This window comes from Streptopelia decaocto (genome assembly GCF_964273445.1).
Source record: "Streptopelia decaocto genome assembly, chromosome: 2".
Lineage (NCBI taxonomy): Eukaryota > Metazoa > Chordata > Aves > Columbiformes > Columbidae > Streptopelia > Streptopelia decaocto.
In genome coordinates this window covers 19,424,375-19,440,393 of record NC_138655.1, presented here as the reverse complement: position 1 = coordinate 19,440,393, position 16,019 = coordinate 19,424,375, and the positions used below count along the sequence as shown (strand labels likewise).

Here is a 16,019-nt window from a genome sequence, read left to right as displayed (position 1 = left end):
AATGGTCCCCTCAAAACACCTTGCATTTACCATTATTATGTGCAATTTGGATCACTACCTTTCTGGTCAGCTCCTGCAGCAGTGGCACAAGAGCAGAACATGACAGATCCACAAAAGAGATTTCACATGACTATTCCCTTTTTAGAGCATTTTAAGCTTTATTAGCAAAACACTATAAATTAAGTGATGGAGCTCCTTGGCATTAGAAAACATCTTTCAAAACCACTGTTTCAGTTTCCAAGGAAAAAAAAAAAAAACTTAATACCAAAAACATTTCTGTTTCCAGCTATAACAGTATATGGCATAGCGGGATATTGTAACAATAATTCCCGTCTCTTAGTGAGTGTGGATGGTTTTCTCCTCCACAGTAAGAGCAGAGGAATGCAGTGAAAGGGTCAGTTTTGAGCTCGGCAGAACACAGCCTATGTGATTTTAGGCAAGTTATTCAAGTCTTTGTCCAAAAAAGGCAGCAGGCAACACTTACAGCGCATAACTTCAGGATCCAGTCTCCTCTTACAGCGCAGGTGGAGGGCTGCACGTCTTAGGAAGCAATCCAGCAAAACTGGGGAGCTGTCTGAATCTAGCTGGGAGAGGGATCAGAGTTATTGCAGAGAACAGTAAGTGGACCAAATGCCTGTGAGGTCTCGTCTCCTGCCTCCTGCTGAGACAGAAAGTTGCGGGCAGGTGCAGAAGCACAGAGCTGGACATCCAGGGAACTGAAATTCCGAACCCCTCCCAAACACTTCAAACACACTTTTCTCAAGTTGCAGTTGCTTCAGCATTAGGTGGCAGCTGACAGCACTTTTAAGAGGATCAAAATTTGGGATTTATATGCTTAAAAGTTCTGTCTGCGTCCCACATTAGTCATTACAGCTAGCTCAGCAATCCACCAGCACTGAACTCAGCAAGCTCATTTCTCATTTTACCTCAGCTATTTCAGTGATACCTGTAATGTGCAGAGCAGGTGCGTGCTAAATCCTTTCTGGATCTGGCATATAACCATTCTGCATTCATTCCTTTACCTGTAAAACAGGAGTAATAGTTCCCTACCCATAGGAGTATTATGATAATAAATACATAAATGTTTCTGGAAGTGTTCAGACAATACAAACACCGGTGTTGTAAAATTAGCTGGAAGTACAGCTTTGCTATACAAGGTCTAAACAACTCAGTGACTTTGAAAATCAAAAAACACTTTTGAGGGAAGTAAAATGAAGGATACACAGTCTTCCTAGACCACCATTTGAATTCCAGTTGAGGCACATTAGCTGTTGAAGTCATTACATGTAACTACACTGTAGATTGTATTAAAAATTAGTAGTTTATTCTAGCTCAGAGGAAGCAACACAATAAATACAGAAACAGTTTTCTTGATACTAGGGGTACATTTGTTGATGGAGTTAGGGGATTAATTTTGGGTAGGGGGTCTGCGGTATTTCCCAGGAGAGATCTTGTCAGAATTGAATTTCAGACAAGTAAGTTGCTGGTGCTACCAAAAACTACTGTTAAAAAATAGTTCTTTAGCACAGAATCACAGAATGTCACGGATTGGAAGGGACTTCAAAAGATCATCTAGTCCCATCCCCCTGCTGGAGCAGGAACACCCAGATGAGGCTATGCAGGAAGGCGTCCAGGCGGGTTTTGAATGTCTCCAGAGAAGGAGACTCCACAACCTCCCTGGGCAGCCTGTTCCAGTGTCTGTCACCCTCACTGAGAAGAAGTGTCTTCTCAAATTTAAATGGAGCCTCCTGTGTTCCAGTTTGAACCCATTACCCCTTGTCCTATCATTGGTTGTCACCAAGAAGAGCCTGGCTCCATCCTCATGACACTCACCCTTTACATATTTATAATCATTAATGAGGTCACCCCTCAGTCTCTTCTTCTCCAAGGTAAAGAGACCCAGCTCCCTCAGCCTTTCCTCATAAAGGAGATGCTCCATACCTGAAGTTAAAAATCCATCACAATTTTTTGAACATTTTCAGCAGAGATAGACACACCTATTTCATAACAGCTCTCCATTACTGAAATTGGAAACCTTATTCACTAAGAAACCCTTCATCTCGGTGACTCAGTGACTTCTCTGACTCCTCGCCAGAAATTTGCCACTATGGTGGTTCCCTGCACATGGGGTGGCTGGAACAAATGTGGTGAAATAGCCGGTTTGCCCTTGATGGTTCATCCCAGTCTCCAGAAGGAGCCTGTGGGCATGGGGCACGCTGGCAGTTCGCAAGCTGAAAACGAACCAATGCAGGTGCCTCGTCATGTGTTCAAGGTGTAAAACTTTGCACCACGCGGACAGGATGTGGAAAGTTTATGTGTATTATTAAATAGGATAAATTAATCTGCAGCCCTGCATGCCATCTCTTGTCTAGGCTGTGTTAATTCGGGCAAGCCAGACCTCTCCGGCCGCGGCCAGGACAGGCACAGGGTACTAGGGAAACGGCCACCCCGCGCCCCCCGGTCACTGCGCTCTCGAAACAAACACAGATTAAAGCCAAGAGCCGCGGCGGGACAAGTGACAGTATCTCAACTCGCCGTCCCGGGCTGTGCGGGAGCGAGGGGCAAGATCCCAGCGGGTTTGAGCCGCCTCCTGCCGGCCCGGGCTGCGCCGGAGTGCGAACGGAGCCCCGCGGCGCGTCGGGACTGCGCAGCGGGCGGTGCCTCGGGCCGCCCCGCCCCGCCCCGCCAATGACGGCCGGGCCCGTCACGGCCGCGCGTCACGCGGGCGGCCGCCAAGATGGCGAAGGTGTCTGAGATGTACGACGTGACTTGGGAAGGTAACGGCACGGCCTCCCTGCTGGGGCTGGGGCCGGGGCCGGGCCCGGACCGACCGGCCCCCGGGCGCAGGGTGAGGCGACGGTGCCCGCCCCTGCGCGGTGCCCCCGGAGTCCCGCTGCGCGGCGGGCCCGGGGTGGGCCGGCGCCTGTGCCCCGGAGCCGGGCGGTGGCCGTACCCAGGGGGGCCGGGGGCGGCCATTTGGCAGCTGCCGCGCTCCCCGGGCTGCGGGCGTCCGGCCGACACAAGCGGGGCGGTGTTGTCTGAGAAGCGGGGTTGGCGGCCGGTGCTTGCCCCCTCGGCGGGCGGCGGCGCCCACCCGGCCCTCCCGCCGGCGTGTGACCGCCCGGAGAGCAGCGGGGGCCCGTGTGTGTCCCGCCGTGCCGCGGGGACACCTTCCCGCTGGGTGCCCTCCAGGCGCGACCTCCCTGCGGGGGCTGACCCTGCTGCCCCGAGGCTGGGGAGGTCTGCCCCCGACCCTCGAAATACCACCACAGCGCTTTCAAGTGAAAGTGGCCTGTTGGCTGGGCCAGCAGGTTGTGTCTCAGTCCACTTCTGGAGAGCCCGAGAGTTACCTGATGTTTTCCTAAAATTTGATCATGAGCATTTGTGGAGGAGCTCCCAGAAGCTCTAAGGTGACATCAGAGTTTTTGAAAATCCTGCTCCCCAGATCTTTGTAGCTTTCCTATCTGTTTGATTGTAAGGATTTTTTTTTTTTTTTAATAGCAATACCTTTGGAAGTTGAACTGTAATTCTGAATAGTTTTCTTGTAAGCAAGTGTATGTTCAAATGCAAGTTTGGTAGAGTCTGCTATTAGGAGCAAGTTAGTGCTTTTCCATAATAATTTTGTCCTTAAAGGAAGAGTAGGTGATCCAATATATTCCATACATTATACAGTACAGGAGATAATGTAGAGGCAAGCTATGTGATCTTTGATTTTTTATTATTATTTTTTAATTTATTTATGTGTTGCTAATCTGTGAATTGAACAGTCTGGGGGAAGGAAAAAACAATAGAATAATTTCCTGGGCATAGATTGTTGTTTGGTTTGATTTTGTAGTAACGGCGTAAGAAGAGGAATATTGCATGGGATGGATTTTAGCAGATGTCAGTGACTTCCTCATCAGAACTAGTGCCCATGCTCTTTCCTGCATTGTCTCTTGTAGGACTCCGAAGGAAAACAAAATCAATTTGAAATATTTGCTTTTCAGCTCAAGTTGCATTAACCTCATCAAATATTTTAGCTGATATTGAAGAAAATAGTGCTGTAGCTGGATGGTTAAGGATGAGGGGGACTTTCTTGCCAGCGTGTCTGGTGATTGGTTTATATGTAGTTTTGCTCTGATGTTTGGTGGCATTACTGTGATGTCATTAGACTAATGTAGCACTTTTGGAAAAGATTGGTCGCCTCTTATGTATCTTGTGAAGAGGTACAGCAGTTGTGAAGCTTAGCTTGAATAGAGAGCAGGCAGGCCACTGTATGGGAAGGGCAGTTGTATGAACCATTACTGGTGTAATTGTCAGATTTTCCCAGAAGCTGCTCTAAAATCAGCATGTATAAAGAACTTTCCCAGTTTTTATTTTCCTTGAACATATATTGTTGCAAACCCCAGAGATTTCATAGAATCCTAGAATGCCCTGAGTTGGAAGGGACCCACAAGGATCATTGAGTCCAACTCCTGTCCCTGCATATGACAACCCCACAGTTCACACCGTGTGTCTGAGGGTGTTGTGCAGTCTCTTCTTGAACACTGTCAGGCCTGGGGGTGACATCTCCCTGGGGAGCCTGTTCCAGTGCTCCAGCACCCTCTGGGTGAAGAACCTTTTCCTAATGTCCTACCTAAACCTCCTCTGGCACATCTTCCTGACATTCCCTCTGGTCCTGTCAGTGGTTGCCAGAGACAAGAGCTCAGTGCCTGCCCCTCCTCCTCCCCTTGTGGGGAAGCTGTTGCCACCATGAAGTAACCTCCAGGCTGAACAAACCAAGTGACTTTGGCCGTTCCTCATACATCTTCCTCTCCAAACCCTTCACTAACTTTGTAGCCCTCTTCTGGACACTTCAGCAGCTTTATATCCTTTTTATCCTGTGTTGCCCAGCCCTGCACACAGTGCTCCAGGTGAGGCCGCACCAGTGCAGAGCAGAGCGGGACAATCACCTCCCTGCCCGGCTGGCCATGCTGTGCTGGATGCACCCAGGACACAGTTGCCCTCTTGGCTGCCAGGGACACTTGGCTCATGTTCAACTTGCCATCGACCAGAACCCCCAGATCCCTCTCCACAGAGCTGCTTTCCAGCATCTTGTCCACCAGTCTGCATGTACAGCCAGGGTTGCCATGTCCCAGGTGCAAAATCCAGCACTTGATCTTGTTGAAATACGTGCAGCTGGTGATTGCCCTATTCTCCAATTTGTTCAGATCCCCCTGCAGGGCCTCTCTGCCCTTGAGAGTGTCAACAGCTCCCCCCAATTTTGTCTCATTGTCAAACTTGATTATTATTCCATCAAGTTCTGCATCCAAGTTATGTATGAAGACATTATTTCTTTTGGCTTCCTGTAGACTGCTTGCATGTTTTTAGGGAGCAACAAACATTGTGGCAAGTGCGCCTGCTCCTTTGAACCCACAGTGTTTTGATTTATACGCACAAAGCTTGCTAACTTAAGAGAACCTAATACTGAAACAGATGTTTCAGTCATTTGGAGCCAGCCTATATATGTGACAGGACTGATTGTAATTAAAACTAGACATTTATTTAACTTTTTTTTCCTTTTTTTTTTTTTTTTTTTAAATCCCTGATTGCTACTACCCAACCTTGTATTATGTACTCTATGTAAATCTGCCTCCAAGACTTAATTTATTATTGGCTGACACTTCTGATAGCTTTCTTAGTAAAAAAGTCATTAAGTTTGACAACATTGTAAAAAGCCTTGCCTAAGTTCTACTGCAATTTTTAACATTTTTGTTCACCTCTCTTTTAGTTAAAATTCAATATTTGTAAAATTAATAAGCCTCTTTGAGATTCACATGAATGAGGACTTTTGTTTTTACTTTGTTTTTGGTCATCAGCTGATATACTATGCTCTGTCCTGCTGTTTTTTTCTGTCACTGTAAATGCCATATTTTGGTGATGAATGGTAGATGTGTGTTCTGTTAATACATAATTCAGACACTATTCCATTTAGAATTACACTCAAATGGAGGCATTGATAATTTCCAAGTAAATGAGTAGGTAGAAATCAGACAGCATATTTATTTTTATGCATTCAGCTCGTCAGCCTTTGTGAATGTTTTGTCTTCTCTCACATTCTTGCTGTCTAACTTTGAATTTCCAGGGACTGTGATGTGTCTAGAACCATTTAACTTTACCCATGCATATGAAATGTAACCCTGTGGTGGTTTTGGTTGAATTTCAAAATACAAAATGTAGCACAATAACAGTCTTATGAGCGATCCGAGATCACCTCAGGTAGATGGAAGAAAGCTCAGTGCTTAATTTTTACTGTCAGTTATGTTAACTGTGCATTTTGAAGTGCAATAAAAACTGACAGTGTTTAGATCTATCATTGTGTTTGTTCTTCCAGCTGTTGTGAAGTTTAAAAAAAATATTGGCAACAGTTATTGTGGTACCTTCATATTAGTAAAACCACTATCTAGTAATGAAAACTATTTTTCTTAAATTTCCTCAAAACTTGTTGTTGTATATGGAATATCTACATATATAAATATGTATATGTGCATATAAAATCACATTCTTAGCAATTTCCTGATCCAGAGGATAAATAAAACCTAGGCTAGGGACTGACCTCTAGCTGGCTCCCTGAGCATTCCTGCTCTCTTGGAGCTCTGATTCATAGTAAATGTGCTCTTGAAACAAAATTCCTGATGCTAAAATGAACCATCTTTGCTGTCTTACCTAGATAAACAGTGATAATTTTTATACCTTTGGGCTTTTTGTGGTGTAGAAAGCCTTCACTTCCATGTTTACTGCTCTTGAGGCTCCTTTCTGTAGGAACCTGTAGGTTCTTTTTAGGGTGGCAGTTCACAGCATTTTGCTTACACTGCTAAACATGAGCAGTGATTGAGTTCTCATAGTTTTTCTAATACTTGAAGTAAAAACATATTCACCTAGAGCAGAAATGCCATTTTAGTATTGTTTGGAAATGTAACTGTGAAACTACTTGGGAGAAATCTCTTGTAGCCTATTTTTCCTAACCATGGGTAACGTGTGTTCAATTTTATTATTTATTGGATAACTAAGTATAAGGTTTTTTACTGGATATGCTACTAACCTGAGAGACTGCAAAGTCAGAAGTGGAACTGATTACATTACAGCATGAGCACAGTTTGTGTGATACCGTTTCAGAGGTCTCATACCCCTATCTGTTCCCTAGCAGTTAATATTAGTAGACGTCACTGGTTTAGATCTGTTGCTCACTATACACATTTCGCATATCCACGTTTTCCAGAAATAAAATTAAAATTCCATTACTATCTGGAAATCTCAGTATTTTATTTTTATTTTTTTTCCTCTGCTTTGCCCCCAGACATGCGTGATAAAATGCGGAAATGGAGGGAAGAAAACTACCGAAACAGTGAGCAGATAGTGGATGTTGGAGAAGAGCTAATTAATGAATATGCATCTAAACTTGGAGATGACAGTAAGAAAACAATCATTATTTTTAAAACTTTCGTTGCCTGATTTTGTTTTCTTTTTTTCAGCGTCTATTTTGTATTTCTGTGTTGCTTTTCTGTATCTGCTGTTATTGATGAAATAGATATTATTTTCTTAGTCTAAGCGGCTGCCAGAATTCCTAGATTTCTCTCCCAAATAAGGACTGCAGGGAAAAGAGACGTAAAAATTACCTACTAGAACTGTTACATCGCTATACTGGTAGTTAGACCATTATGTGAAAACTTAGCATGAAACTGTTATCTAGGTGTTATTTGACTGATTTTCTGTTCTTCAACACTGTGGCAAAAGTTGAAAAGTATCTTTTTGTAACAGTGAAAGCTATTCCTTAGTCAGCTCATACCTACCGCAAGAATTAATATTGATGCTGGTTTTATCATAACTTTACATTTGTGATATTATAGTTTAAGGTAAATCTAAATTTCCACTATTCATGAAATTATTATTTTCAGCAGGTATTAACTACCTTATACTAATTTCAGTAGGTAGAAGCTTGGATATAACGTTTCATACTAGAAGATATTTGTTTAGAAACACGTCACAATACAATAGCAGTCTTTACTATAAGCATAAAATTTAAAAAAAGGGTATAACAAACAGGGTTGTATAGGTTTGGATATTAATCTCACACAGGTTTTTATTTTAATGCTCATTCTTCTTAGTTCTTTTTCCCTTTTTTATAATTCAGGTGATTTAATGTAGATATTCCATAATACATTTATCTTCTAGTTCTTTCATTTTATTAACTGCTATCACAAGTAGATTTTAGCAGCCACAGTAGTACATTGTATTTACTAGTAAGAGTATTCCATACGATTAACTTTGCTTAGCTTTAAGTTAACTTTAATTTAAAATAATTTCAAATAATTCACTTCAACCAGTGTTTCAGTAATTAAAATCCCTGTGGTCCTTTCAGAAAGACACTTCGCCTCCTTGTCTTTTTAGGTCAGGAATCTTTCAGGGTTGGGTTTGGGGCTCTGCAGATAGGATTTCTTCTATGTTGCTGCTTTGTTCTGGTTCTGTCTTACACCCTCTGAGCTGTAAGTCTGTTCTGGAGTTCTTTCCATTGTAAAGAACATGGCCGCTGCAAATGTTGTATTTTTATGGATATAAATACTTGGATCATCTCCCCAGAGTATCATGTATTGAAAACACCTCTATGCACAGCAGTGAGTCATGGAGATTCATTTGGAGATTCAGGGCCTGAGGACGATATTGCACTGTAACTGTAAGGGACGTGCTTGTTTTTAGACTGTCTAAGTCACCTTAATACATCCCCCTGCAAGATGGTTGATGTAGGTTCCCTCTGCTTTAGAAGAACTTTGAGAACTAACCTTGATTTTACTTTCTTCATACCACGTTGCTAGAAATTTATGAGAATTGTGTTTTGGTAAGAAATTGTTGAGGAGCTTGGTGCTTCTCTCAGACCTTACTGATGCCTTTCTGAAACACTGTTCTCGGTAACAGAGGCTGGGTCACTCCTTTCTTGTTAGTACTGAGCTTGTCCTTTTAAAGTTACATGTGTTTTATTCTTTCTTAAACTTGACATTGAGGATTCATTAGGTAAATGAGCTGCAATGTTCCCAAGGTTCTTAGCAAATGCATAAAAGCATCTGAAATTTATTGATATATTTGCATTCTGTTTAATTTGCCTTTAAAAGTAGTATCAGAATGGCAAGAAAAACTAACAACCAAAAAAAATCCCAAACACCTGCAGCAGACCTAGAATTCTTTCTTGGGTAGCCTTGGAAGGTGAATGAGTTGTATATGATGGATGTTCGCAATGGCTGATTTCAGAATGCATATAGAAAGGAAAATAATGAATTATTTGGGTATCTCTGTAACTTGCCTCCTCAGGCAGAAGACATCCAATGTAATTGGGGGAAAAAAGATTTTCTAATTATTAGAGTTTTTAAAATAAAAACAACTTATCAAATATTCAACATAATTTTAATTAAAAGTTAGGATTTTCTTATGGGCAATCAGTAATTCAAAGCTGTAGAGTTGGTCTTCAAAGTGGAGGTGTAAGTACAGATTAGAAAAAAACACACCCCTCTGAAAATGTCACTTGATTCTCTTACAAGTATTCTTTTGCCTAATCTGACACTAACCTGTGCTAGGGTTAGAGTATCAAAGCAGAGGTTTGATCCAATGAGAAGAGCCATTTCATGAACTATAAAAGTATCTTGTTCTTGTGTTTACAATTTTTTTTCAAATATATATTTTATATCATGGAAATATGTTATCTGCATTTTGTCTGTATCTACATATTTTTACGTTAATGAAAAAAATATATACAAGTGTCTTACAAATACTTCCAATGAGAAAGAGGGGTTACAGGCAAATTAAAGCTTGTTCCTCTTCTTTTGTATACTTGGCAAGAAATAGTAATTTCTTTAAAAAATAGTGGAAAATCATATAATAAAAACTATTTTTAAAAATGACAGGGCCATTGTTATTTTTATTTTGTATTTTATTTTATATTTTTATTTTGGAAGCTATTTGCTTCTGTTTCAGTTATATGCAATATTGGGTGCACCTGGTTGAGTTTACATGAGTTCAAAACGCTTTGTTCTTCTAATTCTTGTGTTATGTGTTTCCCACTACTATAACCTCTCTTTTCTGCACCTTGGGTAGCTACACTGTTAAGTTCTTTACATTCAAGAACTTGGTAGGCCTAGAACAGAAATAATGTCATCTGTTATTGATTTAGAGAAATCCAGGAAGAAGACAACATTTGCAGTGAAAGAATGAAGGGACATGTGTTTTCTTTCTAGCCCAAATGGCTGTTCTCTAGGTCCGATCAGAGAGTAAGTCCTAATGGGGATCTGTTTAGAAGACTGCAGCTATAATGTTAGGAAAAGCAGAGAATCAGAGCTTTTTTGCCTTTCAAGATGTGAAAAGGTACTTTGTTACTGAAAGGAATGAAATTGTTAATTATTTTAATTATTTCCAGGAGTTTCTTAAAATGTCCCTTTCTCAGTAGTGATCTGCACAAGTAGAAGGGGAAAAATACGCAGACAGAATTCATTACTCTCATTTACATTGTAGGTGTTTCCCACTGCCTTAAAAAAAAATCAGTTATCTGCATTTAATGTCTCTTTTGTGTCCAGTTTGGATAATATATGAACAAGTGATGATTGCTGCTCTGGACTGCAGTCGAGATGATTTGGCATTGGTAAGTTTTGAAGTTGGCTTTTCCTTCAAACCTTAATTTTTCTTCCTGGGTATATGTTCCAGGTAGTTCTTTGGACAGTTAGAGGTTATTCTGTACTCCATAGCTTGGACTTTTAGGGTATGTATAGAGAAATACACTGCTGGGAAGAAACCACCTCCACCCACCTTCTTGAATGTGTAACTTTTGTTTAGACAGATCATGTCTCTTCCAATAGCCATGAAAATATTTACAGCTACTCGGGTATGGGCTAAATGTCAAGAATAATATTGAAGTTGCCATATTGTAGAGAGAGGGTTTGTTTATTGAAAAACTCTCAAATTATATTGGGTTTTTTGAATGTTTGGAGGTAAAATGTCCTGTCATATCGTATTATATGTCATTTTGGCTATCATCAAAGAAAGTCATTGACATATAGGAGCAAGTCTTCAAGATTAATAAGGAGCTGGACTGCATAATGTGTGAGAAAGGGCTGAGAGATCTGTTAAGTCATGAGAAAGCTAAGAAGGGATTTTATTTCTGTCTTTGAACATGTGGTAATGGGAAGGTATAAAGAAGGTGGAGACAGATTTTTGTAGATGTGCAGCAAAATACAAGCGCGAGAGACATAAGTTACAACAAAGGAAATTCCAATTAGATACTAGGAAAATGTTTTTAACGGTGGGGTTAGTGAACACTTTGTGAAAAGCGCCATAGAGAGACTGTGGAATCTCCTTTGGAGACCGTGCACTCACTTGGAAGCTGGCTCTGTTTTGAGTGGGGACTTGGAGCAGGTGACTTCCAAAGGTCCCTTGCAATCCCAATTATTCAGTGATTCTTGATAAAAATATTGTTAATAGTTCAGGTAGTGGAACAGGCTGCCCAGGGAAGTGGTTGAGTCACCATCCCTGGAGGAGTTTAAAAGACACGTACATGTGCTTAGGGACATGGTTTAGTGCCAGTGTCAGGTTAACCGTTGGACTCAATGATTCGAGGGTCTCTTCCAACCAGAATTATTCGATGATTCTATAATGGATATTTGGGTTCAGTCCGTTTGTGTGCACATTTATTTGAATTATACAAACAACAATTTAGATAAAATGAGTTTATTTAGAACTAACATCTGTTCACTAGATTAAAAATGAAAACAACACCGAAACAGACCCAAGAAACCTAACCAAGCTTAGATAATCCTTTAAAAGCAGCAACTGAAGAAGGCAAAAGTGTGTTTTGCAGGCAAATTTTAATAATCTTTTCATCCATCCTTTACAAAATGCTGGGGGGAGAAAACCTTGAGCTTGTCTTATGCCCTGAAAACCAGCAAGCTTGAGCTTATTCTAAGTAAAAAGAAAGATATCTCAGGAGTCCAGGTCTTTCATGAGGATTACTCTTCCAGTGCCTTGTTCTCTATCACGTGATAAAATACCCTATAAAGTCATTGAGGTTTACGTTATGTCATTTGGGTAAAACTTAAAGATCTGTGATATACAAGGGGTCAGACTAGAGGATGTAGTTGAGACAAGGGCAATTTCAAAGTAGGCAGAACTAGATAAGTTTCTCTTGCATCCCATATGTATATGGTAAAATGGGGTATGCTGGAAAATACAGCACAACATGCTGAACTTGTTGTGAACCCACTGAACTTCCCTTTCTTTTGTTCCTCAGAAGAAAATATTGTTGTAGTATAGCTCTCTGTTCAAAGAAAACCAAACAGACTTACTGTTTAAATAAATTTATTTCTGTGTTCTGATTTATAGCTAAAACAGTTTTAGTCTTTATTTTCAGGGTCTTTTTAGGAAGACTTTCACAAAATTGTTGAGGGAGCCAGTGTTGAAAGATCAGTTGTGAAACACTGTTTGTTTTTACTAACCCTGGCAGGGATTTTAAATCGCATTTCTGTGCCCTCTAAGGAATATTGCTTGAGATGAGGGAAGTGCAACATTTCATATGCAGCTCAGAAAGGAGGTTAAAAGCTTAGAGGGAATCTTAGTTGTGGTTTGGTTTTTCATGTTTTTGTTTGTTTGTTTGTTTTGTGGGGGGGGTTTTGTGTTTTTGTTGTTTTGCTTGTTTTTGTTTTGTGTGTGTGTTGTTTTTTTTTTTAAATTTGATTGATTTATAATAAAGGAGTAGTTAATTTGAACAAGTCAACATAATATGTGGCTTTTTACTACAGCTGTAGCCCCAAAGCAAGCAAACAGCTTTGGAACTTCTTGTTTTAGCAGTGAGCTTTTGACAGCTGTGATACATTTTGCTTAGGGCGATAGGTCTGATCGGCTCCAAATGAGGAGGCTGAGATGGTTTTCAGAGTCATTTATCTGACTTTTGTTTCTTTTCTTTCCTGTTTGTGTTGCCGTTGTCCTCTCTGTCCTGCACAGAGTGACTGTGTGTGTAACACATGTCCCTGCTGCAGTCAGGCAGTTCTTTCACGTGCCTTTTGATGAAATTGCCTTTGGTTGACAGGCACTTGCACCACCAGTGTTTCACATGCTGAAGTTCAGATTTATATTTCTTTGTCAGGCCCTTGGAGTTAAAAATTGATATAATTTAAAAAGTCAGAAGGCAAATTAACTGCAAATTAAGTTTCACATAGAAATGAGTTTTGCCATTGTAACTGCTGAGTTTCTGAGAGAATCTCGGAAGTGGGTTGTTGACGTAATGCAGAACCAGGCCTTAAAAATTTAAATTATTATGGGGATTACAGGTTAAATTTAAAAAGGAGACATTCAGGGCTCCTAAGTCAGAACATTTTAAAGATACAGCTCGTGTAGTTTATTCATGCACTTCTGTTCTCAGAAGTGTTGCAGTGAGTTTTTGGTGACTGTCTCACAACTTTTCACGTCACTTTTTTGTGTCTGATGTTTTAATCTACAGAAGTTTATTTTGGCCTCATGGCTGCTGTATTCAGTTGAATAATGATCATGTCGTCAGATCTAATGAGAGCAACTCAGGTCTTGTAGGACTCCTGCACTTGAGTGCTACTTCATCAACTTTTTTATATTGTCAGTGGGCTTTTCTAGATGTAAAATTTGATCTGCAGATTGTTGAGTTTAGTATTATTGCAAATGGTAACATTTTTAACATTTAAAAATTTTATTGGAGAAAAGCTGTACATGTTTTTAGATGGAAAATCACTGTCCTTTTGGATTCCCAGATCACTCAGCCACAGAGGGGGTTTATTGGCTGCAAAAGTTCTTCTTAAAATCTAGAAGGTCATTTGTATGGTAAAAGCTGGAATGAAACTACTTTTCTGGAGGTTTGTGCAAGTTGTCATGTCTCTTAAGAATGTTCACAGGTTAGTTCAGATGTCATGTGCTGCTAAGTACATGTAGTTTTTATGACTCTTTGTTGTCCAGAGCAGCACTTGTTCACCTGGATATCACTCAAAGTGCCAGTAAACATATTTTTATGATAAACCTTAGTATTGCTATGTGGAATAGTGTTGTTGAGGTCTTGGTTCATTGGGAACTAAGATGAACATGGTGAAAATAGTCAGTGCTTACTTGAGGCTCAGCATTACTTCTTTGATTACATTTCTGTTTCTCCCTTCTCTGTCTTTTTGCGTCTAGGAGAGATGTGTGTGTTTGTCTTTGGTGTGCTCTAGCAAGCTGCTTAGCTAGAGAAACAGAGAAAGAACCTGCACAATTTTACTGATTTGCTTCTGTATTTTTCCATGACCAGTGGATGTGATGAGATGGAACAGACCATGTAGACAGGCCTCTGCTAGAACCTTAGGTCTGAAGAACAAGTTTATAAACAAAGGCCTGGAAAAGTTGGGTTCTGTGTGAAGCTTTTAATGGAATTCAAACCACTGGTCTTTTTGAGAGCCTGGGGACTGTCGCGCCACCCACCGTAATGAGTCAGCTACAAACTTTGCAATGTGATCCAGGCACTTTCATGATATGGTTAGAGTTAGTTTGCTCTGGGGAAGTTGTGACTCAGTCCCTCTACCAAACATCCTTTTTGGCTAACCCAGTGAAAGCTGCCTGTAATTAATTCCTTTATCCAGCCCAGGTGTCTCATTGATTTCAGGAGTTAGAAGCTATTCCTCTTCTGCCAGCAGGCTCAACCCAAACCAGTGACAAACATTTTCTTTGGATTTCAATTTTTATTTTAAAAATAAACACAGAGCATAGTATTAGCATAGTTTGTTCCATTGCAAGATATCCATTTATTAAAGAAGCATCACATAAGCTCTTACTGTCTCTATTTTGTTGTTGTTTTTTTTTTTACTATATTGTGTTATTTTGAGGCATCTAAGAACTAAGTAGACTTCAAGTTTTAATAGTATCAGAACTGTTTTAGTAGGTGAGTTAAACTTTCTAGACAAATAACTGTTTCCAAGAAGGCTTCACTATCTAATGACCCTATGGAAGATATTTATTAGAATTAGTCTTCTAACAGAGAAAGTTTCAGTTTCTGAGGTTCTCTTCATCAATACTTTTTATGGCTTATTTCAAAAATTAGTATTTGCCTTTACTTAGAAGAGCCATTTCAGATTGTTGAATTCATCAGCCAAGGACTTTTTTTTTTTCCTAACAGCTTTGTGTAGATAATTACATTCACAATAATATTTTTTGTTTTATTTGTATAGTTTTGTCTTCAGGAACTAAGGCGGCAGTTTCCTGGGAGCCACAGAGTTAAACGATTAACTGGAATGAGATTTGAAGCTATGGAAAGGTAAAACCTGAATTTAAAAAAATGTACTTTCTTTCTGGAAAGTTGCTTTCTATTTCTTAAAAATGAATTTGTGCACTATACAAATATGGCAAAGAAATGCTGCGCAGTTTCATTATGGAAAATAATGATGGGCATGATCATGTTACAATGTTTAGGTGTTTTTATTGCATTTTTGCATCTACTATACAGTGATTTTTGCAATCTTCCCATCAGACTTCAGAGATAAAAAAGGTCTCTTACTTGACAACATAAGTCATTATACAGTAAAACACTAGGCACTGTTTTAACAAAGTCTGAGAGGTACACATTTCATATACAGGAGCATATGAAAATCAGTAATAGCATTTTTTTGCCTTCGTTTTTCTCTAGTTACTGCAGTGTGTAGCTCTTTTTGCTTGTTTTCTCAGTGTGAATGAATTGAGTAATGCTATTAATAAAAATATTTTATCGTTAATTAATAAGAATTAAATCTATAGAGTTAGTTATGGAAACAACTCAAAAAACACACGTAATAGAATGGCAGAACCTAAAAGTCAGACTGGCCTTTGTGAAATGACCTATAGAAGGCTTATAGCATATGAAGTTTAACAGGAATTATTAAAATAATGAACAGCTAAAAACTTTATCATTTTCCAAGAGGAATGACCTTGGGGGTTGAGGTTGACCTTTACTGTCCATCTTTCTCCTTTGGATACAATTTTGATATCAACTTTTGTTTTCTAAAGTA

General features: G+C 39.9%; 1 protein-coding gene across 1 annotated transcript in view; it reads left to right on the top strand.

Annotated features, from left to right (window-relative positions):
• Positions 1–2,643: 2,643 nt before the first annotated feature.
• EMC2 (ER membrane protein complex subunit 2) overlaps positions 2,644–16,019 on the top strand; it is a 41,851-nt gene continuing 28,475 nt past the window's right edge. The window contains exons 1-4 of the mRNA XM_082046017.1: positions 2,644–2,777; positions 7,316–7,429; positions 10,575–10,639; positions 15,207–15,292. Of these exons, the coding sequence (XP_081902143.1) occupies positions 2,738–2,777; positions 7,316–7,429; positions 10,575–10,639; positions 15,207–15,292 (305 nt within the window). The 5' untranslated portion in view covers positions 2,644–2,737. The remainder of the gene's footprint in view (positions 2,778–7,315; positions 7,430–10,574; positions 10,640–15,206; positions 15,293–16,019) is intronic.